Source organism: Chaetodon auriga, chromosome 9 (genome assembly GCF_051107435.1).
Source record: "Chaetodon auriga isolate fChaAug3 chromosome 9, fChaAug3.hap1, whole genome shotgun sequence".
In the NCBI taxonomy this organism is placed as follows: domain Eukaryota; kingdom Metazoa; phylum Chordata; class Actinopteri; order Chaetodontiformes; family Chaetodontidae; genus Chaetodon; species Chaetodon auriga.
The window spans coordinates 12,709,425-12,734,280 of NC_135082.1; the positions used below are offsets into that span (position 1 = coordinate 12,709,425).

The 24,856-nt window shown below is 41.9% G+C and overlaps 1 protein-coding gene across 2 annotated transcripts; it reads right to left on the reverse strand.

Annotated features, from left to right (window-relative positions):
* Positions 1-648: 648 nt before the first annotated feature.
* Positions 649-24,840, reverse strand: abcb7 (ATP-binding cassette, sub-family B (MDR/TAP), member 7). 2 transcript variants are annotated; one of them, XM_076738570.1, is made up of 16 exons: positions 24,665-24,840; positions 22,941-23,024; positions 22,779-22,856; positions 21,507-21,626; positions 17,029-17,161; positions 15,046-15,314; positions 14,270-14,358; positions 13,986-14,073; positions 10,736-10,910; positions 9,886-10,043; positions 7,988-8,151; positions 7,700-7,829; positions 7,089-7,260; positions 4,919-5,022; positions 4,074-4,181; positions 649-2,638 (listed from the first exon to the last, which is right to left on the reverse strand). In XM_076738570.1, exons 1-16 carry the CDS (start codon positions 24,812-24,814, stop codon positions 2,420-2,422), a joined length of 2,241 nt encoding a protein of 746 aa, XP_076594685.1. In that variant the 5' UTR covers positions 24,815-24,840; the 3' UTR covers positions 649-2,419. The 2 variants fall into 2 exon arrangements, with proteins under 2 accessions (XP_076594685.1, XP_076594684.1); XM_076738569.1 differs by having other exon boundaries at positions 24,587-24,840.
* Positions 24,841-24,856: the final 16 nt, after the last annotated feature.

Here is a 24,856-nt window from a genome sequence, read left to right on the forward strand (position 1 = left end):
TAATCTCCTCCTAGGTTGGATTAGAAGGATGCCATTAACATCAACTCATCTGCCTGGACATCTGACGCATGAAAGGAGACCCATCCAACCAGTAATCATCCAGTTGCTCTCCTTTAAAGCGGGGCTCTATCAAAGTCTACTTTCATCTATACTGTGCGACTTCCTCAGGAGGTGGTGGAGGCTACACTATGCAGCACAGCAGGGCTTGGTCTGTCACGCTATGTGAATGTTTTTGTTATTGTCGGTTTCAATTATAATCCTGCCGAAAGGCCTCGCAGAAAGTGTCTGTCTAATGTAGCTGGTCCCCGAGGAGGATCCACGGAGTTCTTGAGAGGGATCCACTGTCATTCTGCTCAGTAGACAACGAACAGAACGGTGGGACAGTGTTGGGATTCAAGGGACGACAGATCGATAATCTGTTAAATGCAAAATCTGAAGCAATTTATATGACTGCTCTCGTTACACATTATAACGAATTTTACTTTTAGAAAACCAAGAATTTACATTTTCATTACATTTTGGAAAGATTTCTAAATGTACATGTAGGAGAACCTACAGTGGCTCTAGAGCCAGTGTTTGCTTTGTCCATTCCAGGCTCCTGTAGAAACATGGCACTGCAACATGGCAGACTCAGTGGAAGAGGACTCGCTCCCTCTGTAGCTGTAAGATAACAAACACACAATGATGCCTGTTTTCAGGTGATTACACACTAATGATCATACAATTATCAATATCAGAATCAGCTTCTGCCACATTATGGCGATAGAGCGCCCTAAATCTTACACACTGGACCTTCAAGGCCTCTTAGAATATCGGAAATAAATGACTGACGAGGTAAAAATCCAGCTAAGCTAACCAGCAGCTGAAGCCTTGAACTGAATACAGATAATGGAAGTTGTATCAATCTTCTCATCTAATTCTTGTCAAGAAAGCGAATAAGAGTCTTTCCTAAAATGTTTAACTATTTCTTTAACAAGTGAAAAGCAATCTTGTGACCCCTCATTCATCCATTGACCAACAGGGGTCTGACACAAGCGCAGACGCTTCACAGAGAGTTTCCCTGGTATTAATGGTCTTAATACTGCAGATTTACGTCATATCACTCAACCTTAAACAGCCTGGACTTTTATATTTAGACAAAACCCAATATTTATTAATGTCTGCAGAGTACTCACAGTCACAATAGTCCAGAATACAGAGAAACAAGCTTTTATAATTGTGTGAATCGTACAAGACAGCCAACAAATTCTTTTTTCCCCATTTATAGATACAATCCCAGGGTTCCTAACAAAATGTGAATATCACAGCCAAAACAGCCCTCAGAAAATGAGGACATACACGTACTGTTAGTTTTTAAATATTAACACGTAACCTTCAGGAGGAAGTCTCTATGTTGTGATCGTACAATCCAAAAAACTGTCTTAGCACTGTTTAAGTTTTTATTAGAAGAAGCCCGTCAACTAAGGCTAAATGACATGACTGTAAGATGTTCCCAGAGGAGGCTTTCAAGTCGTTGCCTCGTAATGTGGCTCCATTTGTGGTGAAAACCATTCATGATTTATTAGAGTTTCTTCTTGTTGTTCTCAGAGTGCTATATTTACATGAATGTGACTGTGACATACTGCCAATTCACCGGGGAGTCCAAACATCCACATCGTGTTGTGATTCGTCTAAAAGACTTGATTATCTGCCAATTTTGGTATTTTTAGAACATCCATTGAAAACAGTGTCACGGGCAGTGTGCACTATGACTGAATCCCAGGTGAATTGTGAAAGAGTTCCTCAAACGATATACTGCAAAACAACACATACTGCAAAATAATCGTCAGTACTTTCGCTGTGATCGCCTAATAGCAGAACAAACTGTCGTGTGTGAGTCTTCTTAAAAAAAAAAAAATAAGCAAACTATAGGTTCAGTTTATTGTGAAAATAATTTAAAACATTTAAATCAAAACAAATTTTGTGTCAACATCAAGCATATGTAAGTCATTACACGCATTCTCATCTGTTTCCATTGCAATGGAAGATGTCAATAAACCTGATGTCAAAAATGAGGAGGAGGGGGGGGGCAACCATGTTGACTAACAGATGTCTTACACACACGTATGTGATATACAAGGTCTCTTATGCTTGGCTTCAGCTGAGGCAACTGGCATAGAAGCTCCATCTCTGGACACCAGCCAGTGCTAAACACACTTGCTCCCTGTTCTGCTCCTCCTCCTTCACTTTGGCGAGCTGTGGCCTTTATTCACACGAGTAGGAGGAGGGGTAGTCACATGGGTGGGGGCCTGGCTGAAGTGGGCGTGGGTACAGGGGACGCACCCCTACCCCGCTCCCTCCCCAGTGCTGCACAGACTCCAGCGGATTCCAGCGTAGGCCATCTGTGAGGGATGAAGAGACATGGAGGTGGCAGCCTCTCTCAACAAGAGCAGTTCCCACAGCCCTTAACACTGTTCAGGATCTCCTCCTGCAATTTTTTCCTCTCCTCCTCCTTCTGGGATAAGCTCTCAGACGGCAGCTTCGGCGAGTTCTTGGTGCTGTTGAGGATTTTGCTGTTCTGAGTGTTCCACAGGTCTGCGTACAAGCTGCCTGGGAGGCTGAGGAGGGTGCTGTGGTTGCCTCGCTCTGCTACTTTACCCTGGCGGAGAAAAAAAAAAAAAAAAAAAAAAAAAATCATTAAGGAATTAAGGAAGAAGGAAACATATGAAACCTAAACTTGTCGGGGGAAAAAAAATGGCTGCAGCAGGCAAGAAGTTAAAATGAAGAGGCCATGAGCAGAGTCCTATAGTTAGCATCTCCTCATGACCACACTCTCTGCGGAGAGTCAGCTCCCCCCTAGAATCCCTGCCGCCTCCCCAACAACTGTTGCAATTTCTCTCGCAAAAACACGGACTCGCAGACACACACGCACATGCACACACAACGAACACACATCCCTCCCACACAGTCAAACACAAATGAAGGCACCCCCTTCCCCCACCTCCCATGAGCATGCAGAGGTGTTGGCATCATCTTTAGTGCACCCATGATGAGCACGTGACTGCTTCCGCTCGTTATTTTAATGAGCACCCCAGGCAGTCCTCTGCTGGTGACACCGGCAAACGCCATGGCGACATTACACGCAAACATGCCTCCTCGCCACGACCCTCTGATCCCTGCCATCTGACTCTGGAAACATGGAACGGCACATGCTCTCTCGCTGCAGTTCAAAGAAACCTCTTCTCATTTTATCCTATCTGACTCTAGCACCAGTGGAAAATGTCACTTCATCTCTGATACATTTCATATCAACTCTTACTTTGCAGATAATAACCGACTTCGCTCTGTGTCTTTTTGTGCTTCACAGTGTCTCAAGCCCAACCCATTATGTGCTGCAGCATTTTCTCTTCACTTGAATATTTCTCTGATGCACAATGCAATTACAATGCACCAAAAAGATTAACTGCTTGTTTTTGAAATATTCCCTGTTTCCACGGCCCCTTCAGCCTGACTTCAACACATCTGACCAAAAACTGTATAGATAAGCCATTTGAATAGCGATCTCCATTGAAAGACATGTTTAGTCATGGATGAGGCCTCATCAGTGTCTTGGAAGCTGGCCCATACATTATTAGTCACCAAGACAAACAAGACACGCCATCTGACCAAAACAGCCAGTCGAGTCTGACTGCTTTAATGAGCCCTTATGGAGAAAATAATACATTCAATTCTACCAACAGTGTCCTGTTGTTGGTGAAGTTAATGAGAAAAGCTAAACAGTGCATGTTTTCATTATGTACGTTGCAGAGAGGTAACTCAAAATAAATGAGTGGCAAAAACAGAGGCTAAGTTTGCTAAATTCTTGTTGCTAGCAGACACAGTGCACTGAAGGTCACGCAGAGTGCAGGCAGGTCATCATCCTTCCCTTCGATGCAAAAACCGTCTAATTGGACTGGCAATTAACACAGCGCATGTTTATACTCGAAAAACACTGAACCGTCATATTATTTGCTTTTTGTGAGACTGGCATTACAACTGGAAAAGTTAATCAGGAAAAGCAAGAGATCAAGTCAAAAATGTGGATGAGTTCTTACCTCACTGAGGACGATGATCTCGTCTGCGTCTACGACTGTGGAAAGCCTGTGAGCGATGAACACTGATGTCCTGTCCCTCACCATCTCCTTCATTGAACTCAGGATGTTCTGGAAGCATACAGAGTAACTGAATCACTCTAACTTTTAAAGGACTATCCCCTTATCCAAATAAATAAATAAATAAATAGTTGCCCAGGTTTGCAACAATGGTGGTCTGTAAAACAACAAGAACAAAAGTGCATGAATGACAGGATATATATGAAATGTACTCCCAAACTTGGATTTGAAAGAGAAGTTAAGTCAACAGAACGTTGCTCAGCAACATCCACTTTCATATGCTTTTCTTTCCAGTGTTTACATATGATAATTTAAAAATACAGTCGTGGTGAGAAGCAACAGAAAATCGCAATTAACAACCACGTCTGCTGCTCCACCCTTTCTCCTGAAGTTGAGAGAGGGCATGCTGAACTTTCTCATTAAATGTAACATTTACAAAGACTGTGGGGTTTAAGCTGAGCCGGAGATTAAGAAGGAGAAAACAGTGGCAGGTGGCAAGGGAGAACATGGGGGTGGTGTGTGTGCATTGAGAGGCAGTGGTGGTGGTGGTGGTGGTGACGGTGGTGGTGGGGGTGTGTATGTCACAGCAGGTATGTGATGCAGGAGTGAGCTGAATTATTGTGCACCTACAGCAGGTGACTGAGTGGGTGTTTGTTCAGCTAAACGTGTACGCGGGCACGGTGAGGTGTCAACCTGGACGTGCAGCAGAGGACGGGCATTTGTTGGTAGATTATGTACGCATGCCTGTGTCTGTCAGTGTGTATGTGTTCATGCGCTGTCAGGCCCACCTCTTCTGTGATAGAGTCGAGGGAGGATGTTGCCTCGTCATACAGGAGGATGGGAGGATTCTTCAGTATTGCACGGGCGATGGCGACACGTTGCTTCTCCCCTCCTGAAACAAAACAATAGATGTCACACATACAAGCAGCCCAGGCTGAAGACGAAGGGTTTGAAATGTGGCCGGATGCAGCAGGTCTCTCTCTGGCCTCTCTCATCAGATAATTACCTCAAACGGAGGGCCGGCACTCAGACAATACTAATGCTACAGGCTTCAGACCGGTAAAACAGACTTTCATTTAATTGAGAAGAAAAATCAGCAGGATGCAAAGATTTCTCCCACTGTGTTTGACTCGGCCTTCATTACACATGAGCTGTGTGTGGCCTCTTGAAAGCACGCGCCGTTCACAGATATAAATATTTCTGGCAGTGAAGAACAGCAATGAAGGAAGTTAGGAGCCTCACAGCCCAGGCTGCCCCCCCCCCCCCGACAAACTCACTGGCAGCTGTCACGTACAGCAGCAGTGAAATTAATGAGAAGTTAGTCATGTCTTTATTTTGTCCGTTCTCTCACTCACTCAGTCACTCCACATAAAGAAATCTGTGCTGCCAGTAATTGCATCTTGAATGTTGAGTGAAAGTGCTCACACACTGTGGGTTTACGTGGGCTAAATGAGTTGCGGAGTGATGCTAGGAGCCAAATACTACAGTCTTGAGCTATCACTGCGGATCAAATAAGGCAACATGCCATTAAACAAGTTCACACACTACAAAACAGAGGACAACAAAATAACAATGGTGTCGCTGCAGATTGAGTCTCATAATAATTAGAGTTTTATCATTACCTTCTTTTACACAACAACAGCTCATAATCAAAGTCTTTTCACAGTCATTTTCAACTGCCATAGTTACGCAGAAAGATTAATATAGTCTAGAGCTGTGCAAACTGAAATATTCCTCAGAGCATTTTACTGTCTCAGTCACATTCCTCTCGCAAAGCATAAAACATGGCATCTACCACCCTAATATATGTTCTTGGCAGCAGATGGAGAACCACGCCAAGCCTGATTCCAGAAAAGTTGAGACGCATGTAAAACATAAATAAAACTGAATGTAATAATTTGTTAATCCTTTTGGACATACAGTCAACTGAAAACAGTGCAAAAGACAATATATTCAATGTTTGACCTCATCGGTGTCATTGATTTTTGTAAATATCTGCTTATTCTGAATTTGATGCAGCAACATGTTTCAAACAAGTTGGGTCAGGAGCAACTAAAGACTGGGAAAGATGTGGAATGCTCCAAAAACACCTGTTTGGAACATTCAGCAGGTAAACAGGTTGATTGGTAACAGATGATAGCATCATGATTGGGTATGAAAGGGGCATCCTGGAAAGGCTCAGTCGCTCACAAGCAAGGATGAAGAGAGGTTCAGCACTTTGTGAACACATGATTGTTAAAGGACATTACTGCATGAGCTGAGGAACACTTCGTCAAACCACTGTTGGTAAACACAGTTGGTTTGCAAATGACTGCATTCTGTTTTTATTTACGTTTTACACAGCGTCACAACTTTTTTGGAATCAGGTTGTGGAAGACTTCAGCTCTTGGACTCTGCTTTACTTCTTCTAATAACTGTATGGAAATAACCACATGTAAAGTGTACCTTCATATCAAAAACATTTGAGACACAGGCCTTGTTTTTGGGTATATTTGGTGGGTAATCCCATAATGTTTAATGCAGGCAGGAGTTCAGCTACAACAGCTATAATAATTACTTGCTTAAGCCAATTATCAAACAAACTGCAGAACATTCTGTGGTTCCAGCTTCTCGAAATGTGAGGATTTGCTGCTTTTCTCTTTTTTTCCAATTCTTTGTAAATGAAACATGTTTGGGTTTCAGACGGTTGGTCGGATAAAGTAAGGTCACCTTGGGCTTTAGGAAATTGTGACAGGCATTTTTTACTATTCTGTTTTATAGATTAGACGAATGATTTTAAAACAGAATCGACAGATGAATCCATAATTACACAACGACCTTTAAGGTACTGAAATAATTTCGGGGTTTTAAATGTTTTAGCTTAGTATACCACCTAAGGATACACAAAACACACAGCTCTCTTACTTGCTTCTGCAGAGGAGCCCATGTTCAAACAGTAGTCATAATAGTGCAGCAAACCTGACAGCTTGAGGCCCCGCTCCCCAACCTGGGTGTCATAGCCATGGGGCATCCTGAGGATAGCGTCATGGATGCCTGCGAGACGCGCCACTTGGTACACCTCCTCTTGTGTAGCGTTGATGTTCCCGTACTGCAGGTTGTAGAAGATGGTGTTGTGGAACAGAACGGCATCCTGACAACAACACAGTTACAGAGAGGAAAAAAAGAGGCTTCAGAGAATATTTTTATTGCGGCAGAGGCAGAAACTGAGGACTGCAAATACAAAGACAAGGGTAGGAGGGAGAAAGAGAAAGAGCGTAAATGACAAAATGTACCATCTGTTCAGATCAGCCTCTGAGCTCACGTGAAAGCCTAACTGCATTCTGCTTATTTCTAATGCTGTTAACTATTAATGTTGCATTGTTCTATGCTGCCCCCTTGTTGTATGTAATTATCAATTATAACTCAAACATATTATACATTTACTACTGAAAGTCATATCTAGACACATGTGCATTTCATTTGTGGTGAAGAAGCTCCAAATAGTAAAAAACTATCTTTGTGGTGTTGATAAAAAAAACATTTGTCATTGTTTGTTTTTGTCTATTTTACTGTGTCGATGTGCCACAGACCTGAGGTATAACCCCCAAACACTTCCTCAGGCTGTCGAGGCTGACGTCTCGGATATTCTGCCCCGCTATGTAGATGTTCCCCCGCTGGGGCTCATAGAAGCGGAACAACAGCCGCACAATGGTGCTCTTCCTGCAACCAGACGTGGAACCAATCATCAGCATCATTCTGTCTGTGAGCTGCACCCCCACAGCCTACTGATGATAAGATTGTACTGCACATACAAATGAGATGACACACACCTGACTAAAGGTTTGACACTCAGTGTATTTGTGTGGAATGTGACCTACCCTGAACCACTGCCACCAACTATAGCCACCTTCTTCCCAGCAGGCACTTCGAAGGACACTCCGTTTAAGACTTTGTGGCCCTCCAGGTATTCAAAATACACATCCTCAAAGCGGATGGTGGCCTCCTGTGGTGCGATGGTTAATAGCGGGGCGAGATCCCTCTCCTAGAGAAAACCATCAGAGGGTTGAGACAGACGAAACAGAGAGAGAGAGAGTAGACAGATACTGAACAGCCACTGGCAGACGAGGCCTAACATGATGCAACGTTACTCCAACACCTTGTAAAGAGGGATAATGCTGGAGCACAGAGCCAACACGGACTGCATAAAGCAGAGACATTCACAGCAAATTCAAGAGGTCGTTTCAAAAGACCGTCTCAATCTTCACACGCTGCCCTTCATGGAGACTGAAGGATCAATAGGCGTGAAAACTTTCGGTACATACTGAGCTGAGGCACAGTGCTGAGATACAGCCAAGGTCAGCAGAGAATAAAGCACTGTCCTTACTCTGAGAGTAAAAGCCTCATCTGGTCCTTTTCTATACTGCCTAATAGCAACATAATCACCCTCAATCCACCTCAGCCAATTAATACAAATAACTCACAGTCCATTAGTGTAAACAGATGATAATTTTACACACCCTCCAACATGGAAAAAAGCCAAAATCATTTATTTTTTATTTTGTGGAGCAGTTTCAAGTGAGGGGGAGTTTAAATTATTTTACATCTACATAATAGGCCAATGTGTTGCACAAAAAAAAGAAAAAAAAAAAAGAAAAGCATTCAGACAGTAATGGCCTGTTGGGCTGAGCCATTCCACGGGGAATCACAATGGAGAGGAGTATTACCGATGAGTGAAAAATAACTGGACAGATTCATTTCTCCTACTGTAATTACAGGCTAGAGACGGGGACGGCATTCATAGTTAGTCAGCAGGCGCACATTTGCACTTAAATTTGCTCCTCTGATGCAAGATGGGCTGTGGCGTGTGGTAAATGCAATGAAATGTCTGAAATGTCCCCCAAAAACAACCGACAGCTATAACATTGAAGAAAAAGAAGACTCACATGTATATCTGAACTGTTCTAATGGTCATGTCAAACAACATGAATGATCAATTTATCATTTAGTCCATTAGGATTAATTAATAAGCAGGTATTTTGATAATAGTTTGTCATTTTTCAAGCAAAAATGCCAAACATTTTTTGGTTTCAGCTTCTCAAATCTAAGGATTTTCTATTCTTCTTCGTCATATATGACAAATGGCAGATGAATCAATACTGAAAATAAAGGTTAGTTGCAACCCCAGAGGGCAACTGAAAACTTCAAGGGGATGTTGAGGAACACAGAGAGTTAGGGTCATATACCACCACAGTCGAGCTGATCATTTTTATGACAACTCTCTGGAACACAAAAAAAAACTACACAAAAAAAGGTTTTGGTCTGTCATTTGAAAAACCTCACTGAAATCAACAATGAAAACAATACAACAAAAAACAACCGTTTATGCTGCGAAACAGCGCCTACTGCTACTGACAAGGAAGGAAAGCAGCCCTTTTTACACACTACAAAATCAGTGAAAATTAAGAGGGCATCAACTAAAATGGCTACTGATCACAAGTGGTTAATGTATGCTCTGAATAAATCACCCAAAATCAGCTAATCACAGTTTTGCTGCAATTTGTCATAATATCCTGATGCAGATCACACTAACGCAGCATGTAACGTCACGCTGTACAAGTGGCAATCAATGAGGAAGCACCTGAGTTTCTTTCCATTTTTGAAAAGTCATCTCTCCCGTTCTCTCTCGTTAGAGGAAGAGAAAATGCAAAAAAGAAAACACAAAAAAATTCGCAATTTACTGCCACAATGTGGAGAAGTGCATGTCAGGCTGAGTTACCTTGATCCTGGTGTCGACGCTGAGCAGAGTGAAGAGAGTGTTCATGTCTATTAGGGCCTGCCGGGTCTCTCTGTACACTGTGCCCAGAAAGTTGAGGGGGAGGGAGAGCTGGAAGAGCAGGCCGTTCACCATCACCAGGTCTCCCACCGTCATTGTACCTGCACAGCAGCAACAGAACAACTTAAAGAGATGCACATAACCTAGCTCTATTGTATATGTGTATCTTTGGATACAAGATTCAAAAAATAAATAAATAACACTCAAACCATTTCTTCTTTCAAGTTGCGAAAGCAGACAAAGCATGTTACAGCCTGAATCTACCTCCACCCACTGTGATTTCATTTTCTGCATCAAGGTTATTTTATTTCCTATTCATGCCACTTTTTCATGCTTGCTGTGCTTTGTTCTCATTTAGTTTCTATTATCCAGTTCAGTCAGGTTTTACTTGTCGTTTTCATCTGTCCATTTGATTTTGTTTTGAGGTGTGTGTTGTTTTTTTTTAGAGCTTTCTTATTTCCAAATGCACATTTTTCTCCTTTGTGCTGTGGACACAGATCATGGGCATGAAGAGGTAAATTCAGGTCAGGTGACAGGTACTTTGCACCTCGATGCTATCAAAGCTTTTCATGGTTTCTCGGTACTGAGAGAAGGATTTTTCCAAATATTTGGACACACAGAGTTGTGTTTCTGTCCTCACCTTAAAATTTAATGGTTTACATTATGGGGAGTCGCATTTTGTCTTCATAAAGAAGACGAGTCCCCACAATGTGACTGTGTAAACAGATTTATGTCCCCTTCACATTACAAATAGACAACCACCCACCTGCAACCACACTCCTCACTCACTCACCTGCAGCAATGCCCTGGCTGGCCAGCAACATGATGCCTGTGAGGCCGACACTGAAGATGGCACTCTGACCAAAGTTGAGCATGGCGAGCGTGGACGTGGTTTTCAAAGAGGCCAACTCATAGGACTTCAGGTATCCATCATACTTCTCAGCTTCATACTTCTCATTGTTGAAGTACTGTAGTAGAGATGAGGAACATGAAGAGAGGGAGGAGAGAGGGGGGTACAGGGCACGGAGATGGCAAAGGGATTCATAAAAGGAAAGATAGTTTGAGTTGAGAGAGAAAGAGGGAGAGACACAAAATATGGTTAAGGTTAGAGGTTAAGGAAGCATGGAGAGCAGTGTCAGGCAGATAGACACTTTAGCGCAGCCTGCCTCAAGGCTGCATTTGTTCTCAGTGACTGCTCTGGGTGTAGTCTGGGTCTCAGTTGGCCTCTAAAACACTTTTTCATGTCTCTGTATCTTCATCTCCTCCCCACTGATCTTAAAGGATGTGGAGGGTGATAAAACAAAATCCTGCTCAGCAAAGCAGGCTCTGGACCTGAAGCTCTGACAGAGGTCAGTGATTATGACAAAATAAAAGAGCAGAAAATATTAGGCAATGATAATGGCAAGGAAAGCCCAAACATCACTTGCAAGTTAAACAAGAATTGCTGCAGAATATTCATCATTGGCATTGTTGTCGGCCTCGGTATTTACATCTGCAACAGCTTACACAGACACCTACCAACAGACAACAGAAAGCTCTTAAGTGTTACACCACACAAGCAGCTCTGATTTTGATTAAGACATACAGCTATCGTTTAGACGAAAAAAAACAACAACAACAACACCTTATGAATCAGCCACAAACACATCTCTTAAATTCAGCACATAAAACTAAGGCATGATCACAACAACGACCCTCCTCAACTCTGCTGCCAATTACCTAATATTGCTGTTTGTTTAGTTTGCACTATTGTTCCTCTGCTCTGGTTAAGTGGGCGATTTGCTTCTCTAGCTAACGGCAGTGGTGCTGTGCTGCTACCGACTTGCCACTGATTTGCATATAGGGAAATGCAAGAAATCTCACACACAGAGAGTGAGAGAGAGAGAGAACGAGAGAGAGAGAGAGAGCGAAGAAAGTAGCACATGGAGGACAAACAGAAGCAGTGCAAGGCACCATGTTCAGGTTCTCATCCAGCCCTTTGTGAAAGTGGAACGGATTTCTGAGTGGGCGGAGATCTAATTACATATGCACACTCACAGCTCAGAGTGATGCTAAATCCGGCCGCATTGGCACAGATGACACAAAATAACACAGAACAAAACGTTAAGGAAAACAGGACACAAAATAATAAAGCAAAGAAAATAACATGGGTACCAAAATATATCTGGAACAGCCAACAAAGCAGCCGAAACTGGATGGTGATTATGTTTATATGTGGACTATGTACAATGAGGTTACCTAGAAGGAAGCTTAAAGCAGCGAGAGATGAAGATTCAGGACAACCATGCCACGGAGTGGTAAAAAAGTATAAAGCAATATTTACATCCACACCCCACTGCATCAGTCAAGGTGTCTGTATGAGCACACTCACGCATAAACCACCCCGGCTGTCAGCAGACATTTCTATTCAAAATAATGCCTCCAGTGGCAGACACTTCCACTGCAAAACTATAATTGAGACAACATTTGGGACATTGACTAAATCACAAAAATAGCCCTGAGTGTCCGGTGGTGGATATGTCATGTTTGCAGCGACAGGAATGACATTTACAAAAAATGGAGAACAGTTTAACACCGAAGGAGAAGAGGAGCAGGACAGAGAGTAATGGAGACAAGACAGAGATAAAACTGTTAGCAGAATAAAAACTTAGGAAATGGTGTTTTTGTCCATTGTCTGCATGAAAGGGTCAGTATAGAGCTTAAAGGTTCATCGACAGAAAACAAGCTGACAACCATTTGATAACTGGTAAGTCTAAAAGTAGTTTTTCAAATAATTATAACAATCATTATCTAGTTCCATCTGCTGAATTGTTGGGATTTGCAGCTTTTCTCTGTCTTTTGTGTTAGTAAAATGAATACCTTGAGGATTTGGACAGTCAGTCAGGCAAAATGAGCAATTTTAAGATGTCACCTTGTGTTTGAGGAATTTTAGAATTTTAATAATGAAATTGGTAGATATATCAATAATTCTATAATTGCTAGTTGCACATAGCTCAGCATGTACACAATATATACAAAATTAACAAAGCGTTATCGCAACAATAAATTAGACCACGATCAAAAGTTAAACTCCTGTTCATTCCTTTGAAGTTTTCAATATTTTACAAGGATATATTGTTTTTCTATAATGCTTGAGATCTACCACTGTCATATATTTTGGTTAAAATAAACTTAGTGTCATCTCTTGCAGCATGAGAAGTGTGAACAAAAGTATCTCAGTATGAGAACTTCACCCCAATACAATTATATAGAGAGACAGTAACTGATAATATTGAATTATGACAGCCGTCATTGGTTCTGATCAATAACTCAGCTCTAATGGCAACAATGTGACTGTATCGGCCCAGTTCACACATCATGAAATACAGCAGAAGAGGTTTGCTTGAAATCATTTTACCAGCTTTGAAGTTCTTCCTTGTTCAGATGGGCAACATAAAGTACCCAAACACTGTGGAAGCAGAATTTTTATAATCAACCTTATCGTCTATTGACTTAGACAAGAATCATATCATACTATGTGAACATTTGAAATCTCACCAAATACTGAATCACTGCATAAAAAAAGGTTCCACAACCTCACTCTCAATCTGGGTCTGTGGGCTTAGTTTGGTATGACACTGCACTATAATAACTAGGGGGAAACTTTGAGTAAACCTACAGTCGAGATTGGCAGTGACTTTCAGTCCTTTCAGCCATAAATTCCAGTCCTCTCACTCAGAAAGATAAACTTGACTTGAGTTTAACTTGCACTTGTTATGACAGAGAGTTCTGTGTGTGCAAGTGGTGAGAGTCAGAGAAAGAGAGGCAGAGAGATGAAGAGGGAGAGGGAGAGCTTTTCTTTGATTAAAAGGCAAATTCTGACAGTGGCAATCATGCCAGTGAAACACCATTACCACAGCCGAGTAAATATTTGTTCATGTCAATGTGCCTGGCTTAAGTGAGGAGAAGAAAAAGACTAGAAAGGAGGCGATAAAAGCAAAGGATTGTCGAAGAGAGTAGGGGTGGGGATAAGGAATGTGCTTGTGAGGGGGGATTGATCTCACCTTAACAGTCTCATAGTTAAGGAGGGAGTCGATAGCTGCGTTGCCGGCTTCATTGTCTGCTTTGTTCATTTCTATCCGGAAGCGAGTCCTGTGCACAGAGACACATTCACAATCACGTAAGCACTTTCTTAAGCACATATTTCAGCATATGAGTGAACACTGTTACTGTCAGCACAGAGAGCTACAAAACTATGCACTGAATCATATTCAAGTGACAACAAACATAAGACAACCATCTGAACTACAGACAGGCGCAGGACAAGCACAGACATCCTCATTTTTACCTCCACTGAGTGAGCAGAATGGTGAAGAGGGTATATGCTGATAAGGTACCCATGGCCACTGCTGCAAACTGCCCACCACACTTGTAATACTGCAGAAGAGAAAAGCACAGTCAAAACAAAGGACCTCTCACACGGCCAGACTCAAGAGCTTTGTGATAAAAAGCCAAGCGACCGCATCAGACCGCTGGACCCCAACATTGGTGTCACAAGGCATTTTGAGAACGTACTGTTTTTGACCATTCCACTATGAAATTGAGTGTTACAAATGGAGGGGAAACTACAAGAACTAATCGTGCTAATGCTTTAGCTATTTGGGCAATGGAGTCTGCCCTCATTACAGGCAAGCTGACAGTATGGTCCAGGGTGGAATAATAACACGTGGCTATAGACGAGCCATTCTTCCAGTGGTGGCCAAGGAGGGGGGGTGTCTGTTCAGGGCATGCTCCACAGCAAGGACATTAAGCTGCTACAAAGCTTTGGGATTCATCATTGACACTAATGGGTTCTGTGTTACCACCAAAAGTTCATGGAGATTCTTACTCCATTTAGAATGTAAATGAGACAATATCCCCAAAATTAATTTCCAGACAATCTGCTGTGAAGAGTGTCAAGGTGATGAAAGGTCCTGAGCGAACATTAAGGAATGAAACAGTAACAGCAACAAGAGATAAAAGCCAGAAAATTGTAAGCAGTGTTTCTGGTAGTATCCAACAATGCTGAAGCTTATGATTACCGTCATTAGTACCTGTGTGCGTGAATGTCATCCTGAGACTCACCAAAATGGCACTGACGAGGGCCATCTCGAAGGCTGTGGGTCCTAAATTGAAGACGAGCGCACTGAGGACAAATGAGATGCCCCGTGTGCCGCGGTCGATGGCCTTGGACAGAGCTCCTGTCTGGCGGCTGAGATGGAAACTCAGGTCCAGATTGTGCAAGTGCAGGAAGACGTTCTTGGCTATGCGTCGGATGGAGCTCTGGGCCACCTTGCCGAACACAGTGTTCCTCAGCTCGTTGAAGAAGGCTGCACAAGCCCGTGACACGCCATCTGGGAATAAGCGGAGGAGATGGAGAGTTTAGCACACCTGCTGTGAAAAGCAGGGAGGTTCAGACAGCGGGGCTGAGCGCTACTGAGTGAGAATATATCCCCATCTTTAACACCGAGGATGCTATGTAGCTCTAAAGTGATATGAGGCAGCAAAACAAGAATTTGACCGCTACCTTTCCTTACTTGTAAAATGTAATACGGTATTGGGACAGCTGAGACTAGACAGGGTGGAGGCTTGTCATCTACTCTAAACTGAAGGCTTGTAGGAGGTGGTGGGGCAGGTTATTCACATCATCGCTGGTCTGCAAGCACTGCAGTGCTACAGCAGCAGCCTCCCTGAGCCTCTGTAATTACAAAGCAGGATGCTGTCTGAAGCCTCACTACTATGACAGGCCAGCACACTGCAGACTGAGGGAAGGAGGGTATCTGAGTGTACACAAGTGCTTTCACTGTATATTGGCGAGGAGCCAGCTAACGTGTGTGAGTAAAATACATCATGAAAGGATGTGACTATGAGCTGTCGATGAACAGGCTTGACTTTAGTTACTTTGTTAAAGGAAGCAGTCTGATACGCAGTGCTATAATAGCTTCAGTTTAATAAAATCGCTGATCTAATTCCACGACAGGCAATTATTTGATCTCTTACACTTCTCATAAAGTGTTATACAAGCAGATGGCTAGCATGACTGTCACAAATCAATATTAGTCTGCGTTTGAATGACACATGGCCTTCCTGTGCCAATTTCACCGAGTTGTGTGAATACATGACTTGTCTGCTGAGACCAAAGTCGGGGTAATAATCGCTCTGTCTGCCGGTCTTCATGGGGCTGTAATGTGGCGTTAAATAGGAATGCTCATCTAATGAACAATGTGTCCACATCTGACAAGGTAGGATGAGCATTGTGCAACCCTTTCAGCCAAATTACACTCGTCACCACAGGCTACAGAGTACCGGGCCCCAAGTGTCACAAAGAGGGAACAAAAAATACAATACCTTTCTTTAAGAGCATCCCCTTCATTCTTCCTCGTCATCTTAATTCATCCTGTCTGGAGCCCTGTTCATGTGCTCCAATTATTCAAAAGGCAGCATTAGTGTGCAAGACCTAAGTGGGCTCATTAAAATAAGTGGCTACAGGGCTGAGTGTACGTTGCATCCAAGCTGATCTCACTCAAGGCCAGAGTGACTTGCGGTGGGGGTCAGTTTCACAATATTTATTTTTCCATTTTTGCTTTTCATCAGCAGCTCAGCGAAAAAAATACTCTAATCAGGACAGAACTTCAGATTCACACTACATGTCACCCTTGACCCCTCTTGTATTCACAGGGCCCATGTGGACAAAGATGAGAAAACGAGAGGTGCTCTTGAGGGATGCAGTGATAGAAACATCCCTGGCATATCCGACCACTTTCAAAAAGGCATTAGCAATTTCTTCCCCGCTGCTTAAGAAACATATCCAGCTGCATTTGCCTTGGGAGCACAAGGGTATCATATGAAAAGTCGTCAGCGCTCACAACAGGGCCGTGTGGATTGATAGATGTGAACTCGGGCGCAGAACAGAGCACATGATGTAAATAATGCCAGAGAGACGCAGAGGTTGCGGAGAGGCATTGATATGAATGTGTTGGAAAAGGTCAGCCTGTAGATAATAGGCAGTCCCACAGTCCCCTCTGATGAGCTCGGCACCTGCCACTGAAATACAAGTCTGGAACTCACAGCCAATCAGCACAGCCGTTGCCATGGTAGCCACAGTGCTTGGCGCGTCATTCAGGTTCAGCATGTGTCCCGACATCTGGTTAAGCTCGTCCACTGCATACTTAAACATGAAGGGCACCATCACATTGGTGATCTGAGGGAGGCAGAGGGGGAGGGAGGAAATGTTTAGAGGAGAAAAAATGAGAGGAAACATTTTCAAATAGCCCATTAGACTGACATATGTTCAATATAGTCCAGTGTCATTTTTCTATTCCTCTGTAGTGCCTCGCTATTTATGTATCTGCACCCCACATGCTTAGAAAGATGGATTTCTACTATTGTGAGGCATTAAATTCAACTTTACAGTACATGTGATTGCAATAGGAGTGAAGATTTTCTGTGGCAATGATCGTTTTGTATTTCATTTTCACCCAAAAAAAAAAACACAAAAATGACAATCATGTGATTTTTGCTGGGATCTGTACCAAACGCTTCTGGAGAAAATGATTTGTAGGCTGTAGCACCACAATGCTTCATTTGTAATGGTATTTATAGTGGTATGTTGTGACACATTTTACCTTCATAAAAAAATTGTAGCTCCTACGATTTGGATTTTGCACTTGGCCATATTGTGATTTCAATAATATTTCAGTTAATTGTTCAGTCCTACTATGCACGTGTGTGTGTGTGTGTGTGTGTGTACGTGTGTGTGCATTAGGGATAATTTCCTGATGATTTAACAGAAATATAAACTTAAACTAGACTAATCTAAAAGTAAGAACACACTCAGAGAACAGTCAAAATTAAGCTCAATGTAATCTATAAGATTAAACATAAGATTACTTTACTGAGTAAAGAGTATTGTAATTCAAATGCTGCTGACATATATGGCACTTTGAGCTGGGCATCAAGGTTTCAGTGCCTGTCCACGTGATGATCCACATGTCCTGGAAGATTTCAATGTCCCAGACAAATGGAAGACATTCTGGTCAAATATTATCCGTCTTACTGGACCCTACTATCTTGTGTTTTTGTGTGCAAGTGACTATTGGGGACAATGATTTCAGTCGAATACTGAATGAGAGTGCTGCCGCCAGCAGCCATCCAACGGGCTGCGATGTAATCCTTCTAGGCATCTGCGCACCATCCATCAATGTACGTGCACTGTTTGTTTTTGCCACTTCATTCAAACTCAACAGAAACCAAAAAAACCTCATCAAAACATTCTTGGTTCATCTGTCCATTGTTCCAGCGATCACAACCAACTCTGGTGTGGTTGAAATAAACTCTTAATTCACTGAATCAGGAAAGGAGCGAGACAGGAAAACAGTACGTAGAACCAGAATATTTTCACAACCGTAGAGATTAAAATATTTCGGACTTTAACAGTTTTTCCCGGTAAAGGGGTTATTGGTAGGATAGGGTAATTACTAGATAATGGAAAGCTGGCTGTTAATTATGAACACATTATCCTGTAATTTGAACGTGTATATTAACAAGATAACAATAATAAGTTTAACAGACTAGTATTTCTGGTGCCGCTGAGCAAGATTTAATCCACTAGTCGCTTGTATGTATGTATATGGTTGTATGCTGTGTACGTGTATGCATGTTTGTGTGTGTGTGTGTGTGTGTGTGTGTGTGTGTGTGTGTGTGTGTGTGTGTGTGCATTCTTCCTGACTGGCTGTGCTGGTGCCGGTGAGGTGGTTGGTGCTTCCTGCTAATGGAATTGAAATGGTTATTAGGCCTAATTAAAAGCACAGGGACAGCTGTGTGACTCAGGCTAGGCGGTCCGCTGCGCATTAGGACATTCAGAGAGCACAGCAGCACACTGCAGAGCATTTTCATTTGAAACCCATTTCATTTGAACCTTTCAACCCCTAACACAGGGGAGGGCTTTTTTTTTTTTTTGCTTTTCTTTTTGTTCCTTTACTCCTGTCAAATTCAGCATGATACAATTTTGATGAAATTATAGTAAAACCATTATATAAAAACAGAGTTAAAAAAGATAAACCCACAGTGACCCTGCTAATGTCAAAGGACACCTAATAATGCACCATTTATAGTCGGTTCTCACCTCATACTCTTGGGTATTATACTCAGACAACAGACGTTCTCTAGGGTCCCTCAAGGGACAAACAATATCTTTGCTACTAAGACAACTGAACATGACACAAAAATAGCCTGAGCTATTATCACAGGGCCAAAACATGTCCACAATTTTAGCACTAACACAGGATAAGGTTGGATGTGCTCTTTCAATCCACTAACGGCCAATGGGAGATTAAATCAACTCCATGTCAATCTGCACCTGGCGATATGTCATCTCATAATAGAGGTAATGTGTCAAGTACTGGAGAAGAGGCTTGAGGCTATCAAGAATTAGCCTAAGCTATGTATGACGCACACACATGCACGCACACGTGCACACATGTGTGCACACGCGTGCGGTGCACAGAAGCAGAGATGGTTTCATTCGAGAAAAACAAAAACAAGTTACTTGAAATGAAAATGTCACTGATGTGATTCACTGTAACCACATAATTATTCAGTTGATTTAAAAATTGCCTCCACACTGCTGGTGGTTTCAGTTCAAACAGACAAACTGGAGAAATTGAGGCTAACTCCAGCCAAGCAGGAAAATAGGAGAAGGTCTGCATGTGTGTGTTCACGCCATCCTTTCCCTGCACGCACGCACACGCACATACACGCAGCCATGCCGAGCAGCAGCAGTACACGCTTATTTAGGAGCTGTGAATTTGTGATTGTTTTCCAAGGGGTAAATTAGAGACCATCAACAAATGTAGGGGAAATACATCATGCACTGATTGATCTTGCAATTAACTTAATTTAAAAATCGGTATCTCTTTTAAATGCACGCTGTTTTTAGTTTTACACGGGTTCTTTACACTGTGGAACAACCTGTGATGAGCACTCATGTTGCTTGAGCAAAGGTTGGTCAATGCACAAAGGTGACCTGATTTAGCAAGGATGTATTTCTGATTCTAAATATTTTCTTATATATGTAGATATATATATAATATATTTTTTAAATCAGAACAAAACTTTGATGTGTTTTGGCACTAGCCTAAAATTCTGCTAGACTGTACTATGACAGTCTGACACTCAGAGACAGCAACATTACTGTAGGTAATTTCCAAAATTACCAACGATTTACAGATCAACAAGCTGACGTAAACAGATTGTAAAGCTGTGATTACAGGTGATTGTTGATCCTGAAAGACTCAACAGCCAGTATAGCAATTCAGAAACTATCACATGCCAACAATGACAACAAGCTAATAAAATGCTCAACCCTGATGGTTTCTCTTTAACTAGGAACACTGGCTACTCTTTTCTATTGCTTCTGAAGCAACAGGCCATTTGTGAGCAGTGATCACTAATCCCCACCTACATGAAAAAACTGGCTGCTGCCATAGCAAGATTTATTTCCTATGGTCATTTAGGAAGGTGAGTATTTAAAATTTTTATGCTTAGAGGTGAACCTTTATGTAAATGTCAGAAGACCAGAAGATGCCTGAGTCATGTCCTGGTGTGACAAGTGGATACCTCAAATGCTTACAATAGCAGTGCACCATTTCATTGTGAAACTAGTTTTAGCGAAACTACAGTGATGCTGCAGCCTTCTCTTAAAACAGGTTAGTGTTTAGAAAAGTTGTTCTGCCCACTCAGACTTCTTGGTTTAACAGTGACATTCTGTCTTTGATTCCTGACACTCACTTCAAATATAGTATTAACTTAAAAATTAACCTCTGTCACTCAATAATCTTGTGGGTATCATTGACGTCAGCAGCAACCTTGGATTGTCACTTCTCTCTTTCACTGGATTTTACAGTGAAAAGGCAGGGCTGCTTTTCACTGTGAGGCTCAGCAGAAAGAGGTGGCTCTGGGTCACAGCAACCACTTGCATGATTTATTATTGCTATTATTTGCATTGTGGGTATTGTTTATTGACCACCTTGATGATGTATGATCATAACGCATCTCTATGGCCCTTTTTACCAGAGAAAAAATTAATTTTCACTATTTCTAATTTTCAAGTCTCTGCAATGCACTACTTTCACAATTTCTTGCAAAACAGGGACAAAAAAAAATGAGCGATGTGCAAGAAGGACCCTAAAACTGTGGGAATGGATGATGAGTGAAGACTAGCAAATGTGATTTCAGTTACCATAAAGGTAATGATTGCCATCATGGTATAGACTTAACCATGTCTTAACCTTGATCAAGGTGTATCTGAGAGAAAATGACTCCTAATATAATCAGGAAGAGCATTAGCTGTTACTTTAGGGTTGGAGAAATCAACAAAGCAGAAAGCTAGATGTTCATTGGCGGGAAAAAAAATATTCAGTTGTGGGACAAGCATAAACAATGCTGCTTAGTGCCGAATAAACAGATCAAATTAGCTTTATGTGGCAAAAAAAGTAAAAATGGAAAGAAGCCCATGTTGATACCCTGGACATTGTCTGTAAACTTACCTTGGCTCCAGCGAGCAGGCCCAGAGAGATGGCAACACGAGCACGCAGGTCTGGTCTATTCTTTGGCCACACATAAGACAGCATTGCAGACAGGATCTGGGTTGAATTCACCTCCGTCAGCTGTGCAGAAGAAACAAAAGCAAAGCATCTTTTTATGTAATGGCACCCTTAGTTTGATAAAGGAGTCTGTCCTTTAAGATACAGGTCAAATGGGTAAAAGAGCATTAACTATACTACGATGTTAACTTTCTAACCAACCCTGTGATTGCTCATATTGGCAACTAACTTGCATTTTGATTTCAGTGTGACAATCATAATAAACTAAAGATAGCTCTCTGGGCAGACACATGGAACATCAAATGTCAAGGGGAGTCCCTTGGGAGGATCTGTGAGCAGCAATGACAGCAGAGTCTCCAGGTGGACCTGGGGATCCAGTCTGACACTACAAGTCCCAGGAGACACCTGGGCTGTCATCCCAGTTGAGAGCGCACTGGTGCCAACATGGCTGTTTACCCACGCTCCACCACACACCTGCCACAGGGACTCTCTGCAGGCCAAAGAATATGCAGTAATTCCACTAATCCACTCAATATGGTGGAAGCGCCATACAGCAGCACTGTATGGCAGCACCTCCAAGCAAATTACAGTGAAATTGTGCCCAACACCTGCCTTTAATCAAATACAATAAAGCAATACGTGACATTGCAAAGAGAGGATTCACATTAGCAGTTGAATGCACGACTGAGGTCCCTGTACCATATGTGGAGGAGACCAGTTAATGTACAATAAAAGTCTGTTAGCTTAAATTAATTACAGTTTTTTTTTATTATATCTACAAATAGGATGTAACTAAAGCCGGCTCAGTTTGCATACTGAGAATTTATACTGGAGAAACTTGTATAGTTAACAAATAATTTTTTGGCGCATTAAAAGCTGTTGCATGCACTGATCGACGAAGACAAAGAGATTATCACGATAGTGCTGAAATGATTAGCCAATTAATTAATTGGTCAAGGGTTTTTCAAACGTTTTTGGGGACAATAACCCAGTTTTAGGATTCCCAAATTCTCAATTAGACAGCTGTCAGACAGCCATGTGCTTATAAATACCTTTGCATAGAATTTTAAAGTTATAAAAAGAGAAATTATGTATTTCAAACCTAGTTCATATTTTATTTAAATACGTAAATACACATAGCAAAATATCAGTCTTAGAAACTTAGAAAGACTTTGAAAACAGTTACCTAAAACTAAAAGCAGGGACTGTACTCACAACATTTTTTGGATCTGCATTCAGCCGTCCTCCTGCATTTCCATGCCAACATGTTCTTTTGTCTATAATCTGCAAATGCTGTGGAGACGTCATTGATTGTTATTTTATGTTTGATTATTGATAACAGACGCTGATTCACAATTATTCCTCAAACATTCTTACTTTTGCGGCCTCTAAAATCCGATGACTGTTTTCGCCCTTGCTTGTGCTCCATGTAGCTGTTCGTAGGTGTGGAGGGGAACTCAACTGAAACACAAGAGACGTCTTACTTGATTGATGTTTCTAATTTCAGGATTTTAATTTTTACGGATGTTCTGATCCACAAAAACAGGTCAGACAAACTGCAAACACATTCAGTTCTGTTCAAAACAATCAAGCACAACACGACATTTTCTTCCCTGTGTGTTTTCACCAAAAAGGTCGCAGTTTAAAGGCAGAGTTTAAAGTTTGCACAAGGGTTGGGGACGTACTGAACAAATATCAGAGGACAAGTTTCAGGATACGCTTCAGGACTGGTTTGAGAAGCCTTTGTAAATGTTTCAATAGCTGTTGTTATTTTCACCATGAATATTTGTCACTAATTGAATTCATTTCAACCAATGTGAAATCAATGGAAGCAATACGAGTTCAAAACTCTTCTGAGATTGTGATACGATGTCCAGAAACAGTTTCATGTACGTCACTTCTTGTGAGCCACCGAAAAGAAGACAGGGACTGTTTATGAAGGATAAAAACTACTAACACGCCTACAGAGGCTGACCGCTTGATAACACAAGATATACTGTGGGTGGTTTAAGATAGGCGCACTGAGCTTAAACTAACCCTGTGTTGCACCTACATTGAGACTCTGAAAATACACATCTTTATTGGTGATATGAGTGGGCCAATATTGGATACCTTTAGCACCTCGAGGACACTTTGCTCTACCTATGATGACCGAGCACATTATGTAAACAACCACTGTAAAAACACATTTGAGAAAAGCATCATTTGCAATGAGCTGGTAATTTTACACATTTGCTTACTTACACCAGTGACATACAAATTACCTCGTACATGAACTGTAAGGTTGCAAACTGATCTTAGATCACAAAAAGTTAAGTAGCTTTTACTATCCACATAAAATACACCATTCAGTGTACTAAGTAGCTAAAACTAATGCAGCGACCTTGTTGAAATAAATGGGAGAACTAAATATTGTAGACAATACAGAGCATTACATCATTGGTGACTGCAGAACTTGTGACAGGACGGTTGCATTGGACTTTATTAGTTTTATCAAGATAATAAATCGCCAGCTGAGTGGCTGTTAAAACGTTTTCAAGTAATTAATAAGAAACTATGATGACAGCTGTATTGGCAACACCGTTTGGGTGGGACAGACAGACAGACAGACAGACAGGCGTTATCTAACGTAATATTTACTGACTCTTGTCATTTACAACATGTGACATGTCAGACCACCGACATGCTACAGCGTTAGCTCGGTAAACAGTTACTGCTGGTATTAAGTACACAATAGCAATAAACCGGTCCCTTAACATACAAAGTTAAGGGGCGAGGAGCAGACCCCATTGTAACCACTCACAATGATGTTCAATGAATCACAATGACGTTAAAGTTAACAGAGATAACGCAACTGTTACAACAGTTAGCCAGTTAGCTAACTCAGCATTCAACGCCAAGTTAGCCGGCTACTTGGCTGACATTATATTTACAAGACATGGACGACAATTTAAAACAAACGAGAAACGTTAACCAAAACATGTCACCTAACTTTCCGTAAAGTTATCGTTAGTTAGACGTACTTTCCCTCTCTGTCCTTGCACGGTGACTGTCGCACCAAAAACACTGTGTCCTCTCCGACCAGCTGGCCCCTCACTCACCAGATATGTACTTTGGCGTTTTGGGTCCGTCCCGCTTTGACTGCGACTTTTACTCCAAATATGATATGAGCTCGTCTGTCGAAGGAGAAGCGCTAGTTTTCGTCTTTGGAAGTGAATGCCGCATTTCAGCGGTACCAACACCGGCGCCATGTTGACGAAGAAGGAAGGCGGTTTGTCAACACGCCGGGAACG

Excerpts from the sequence above, each read along its gene's own strand:
- abcb7 (XM_076738569.1), bottom strand. The coding sequence starts at position 24,814 with ATGGCGCCGGTGTTGGTACCGCTGAAATGCGGCATTCACTTCCAAAGA. Across the intron at positions 15,315-17,028 it reads AACGGCTGTGCTGATTGGCT|ATGGCGTGTCACGGGCTTGT; the intron begins GTGAGTTCCAGA and ends GCTTATTCCCAG. Across the intron at positions 14,359-15,045 it reads CCCTCGTCAGTGCCATTTTG|TATTACAAGTGTGGTGGGCA; the intron begins GTGAGTCTCAGG and ends TCTCTTCTGCAG.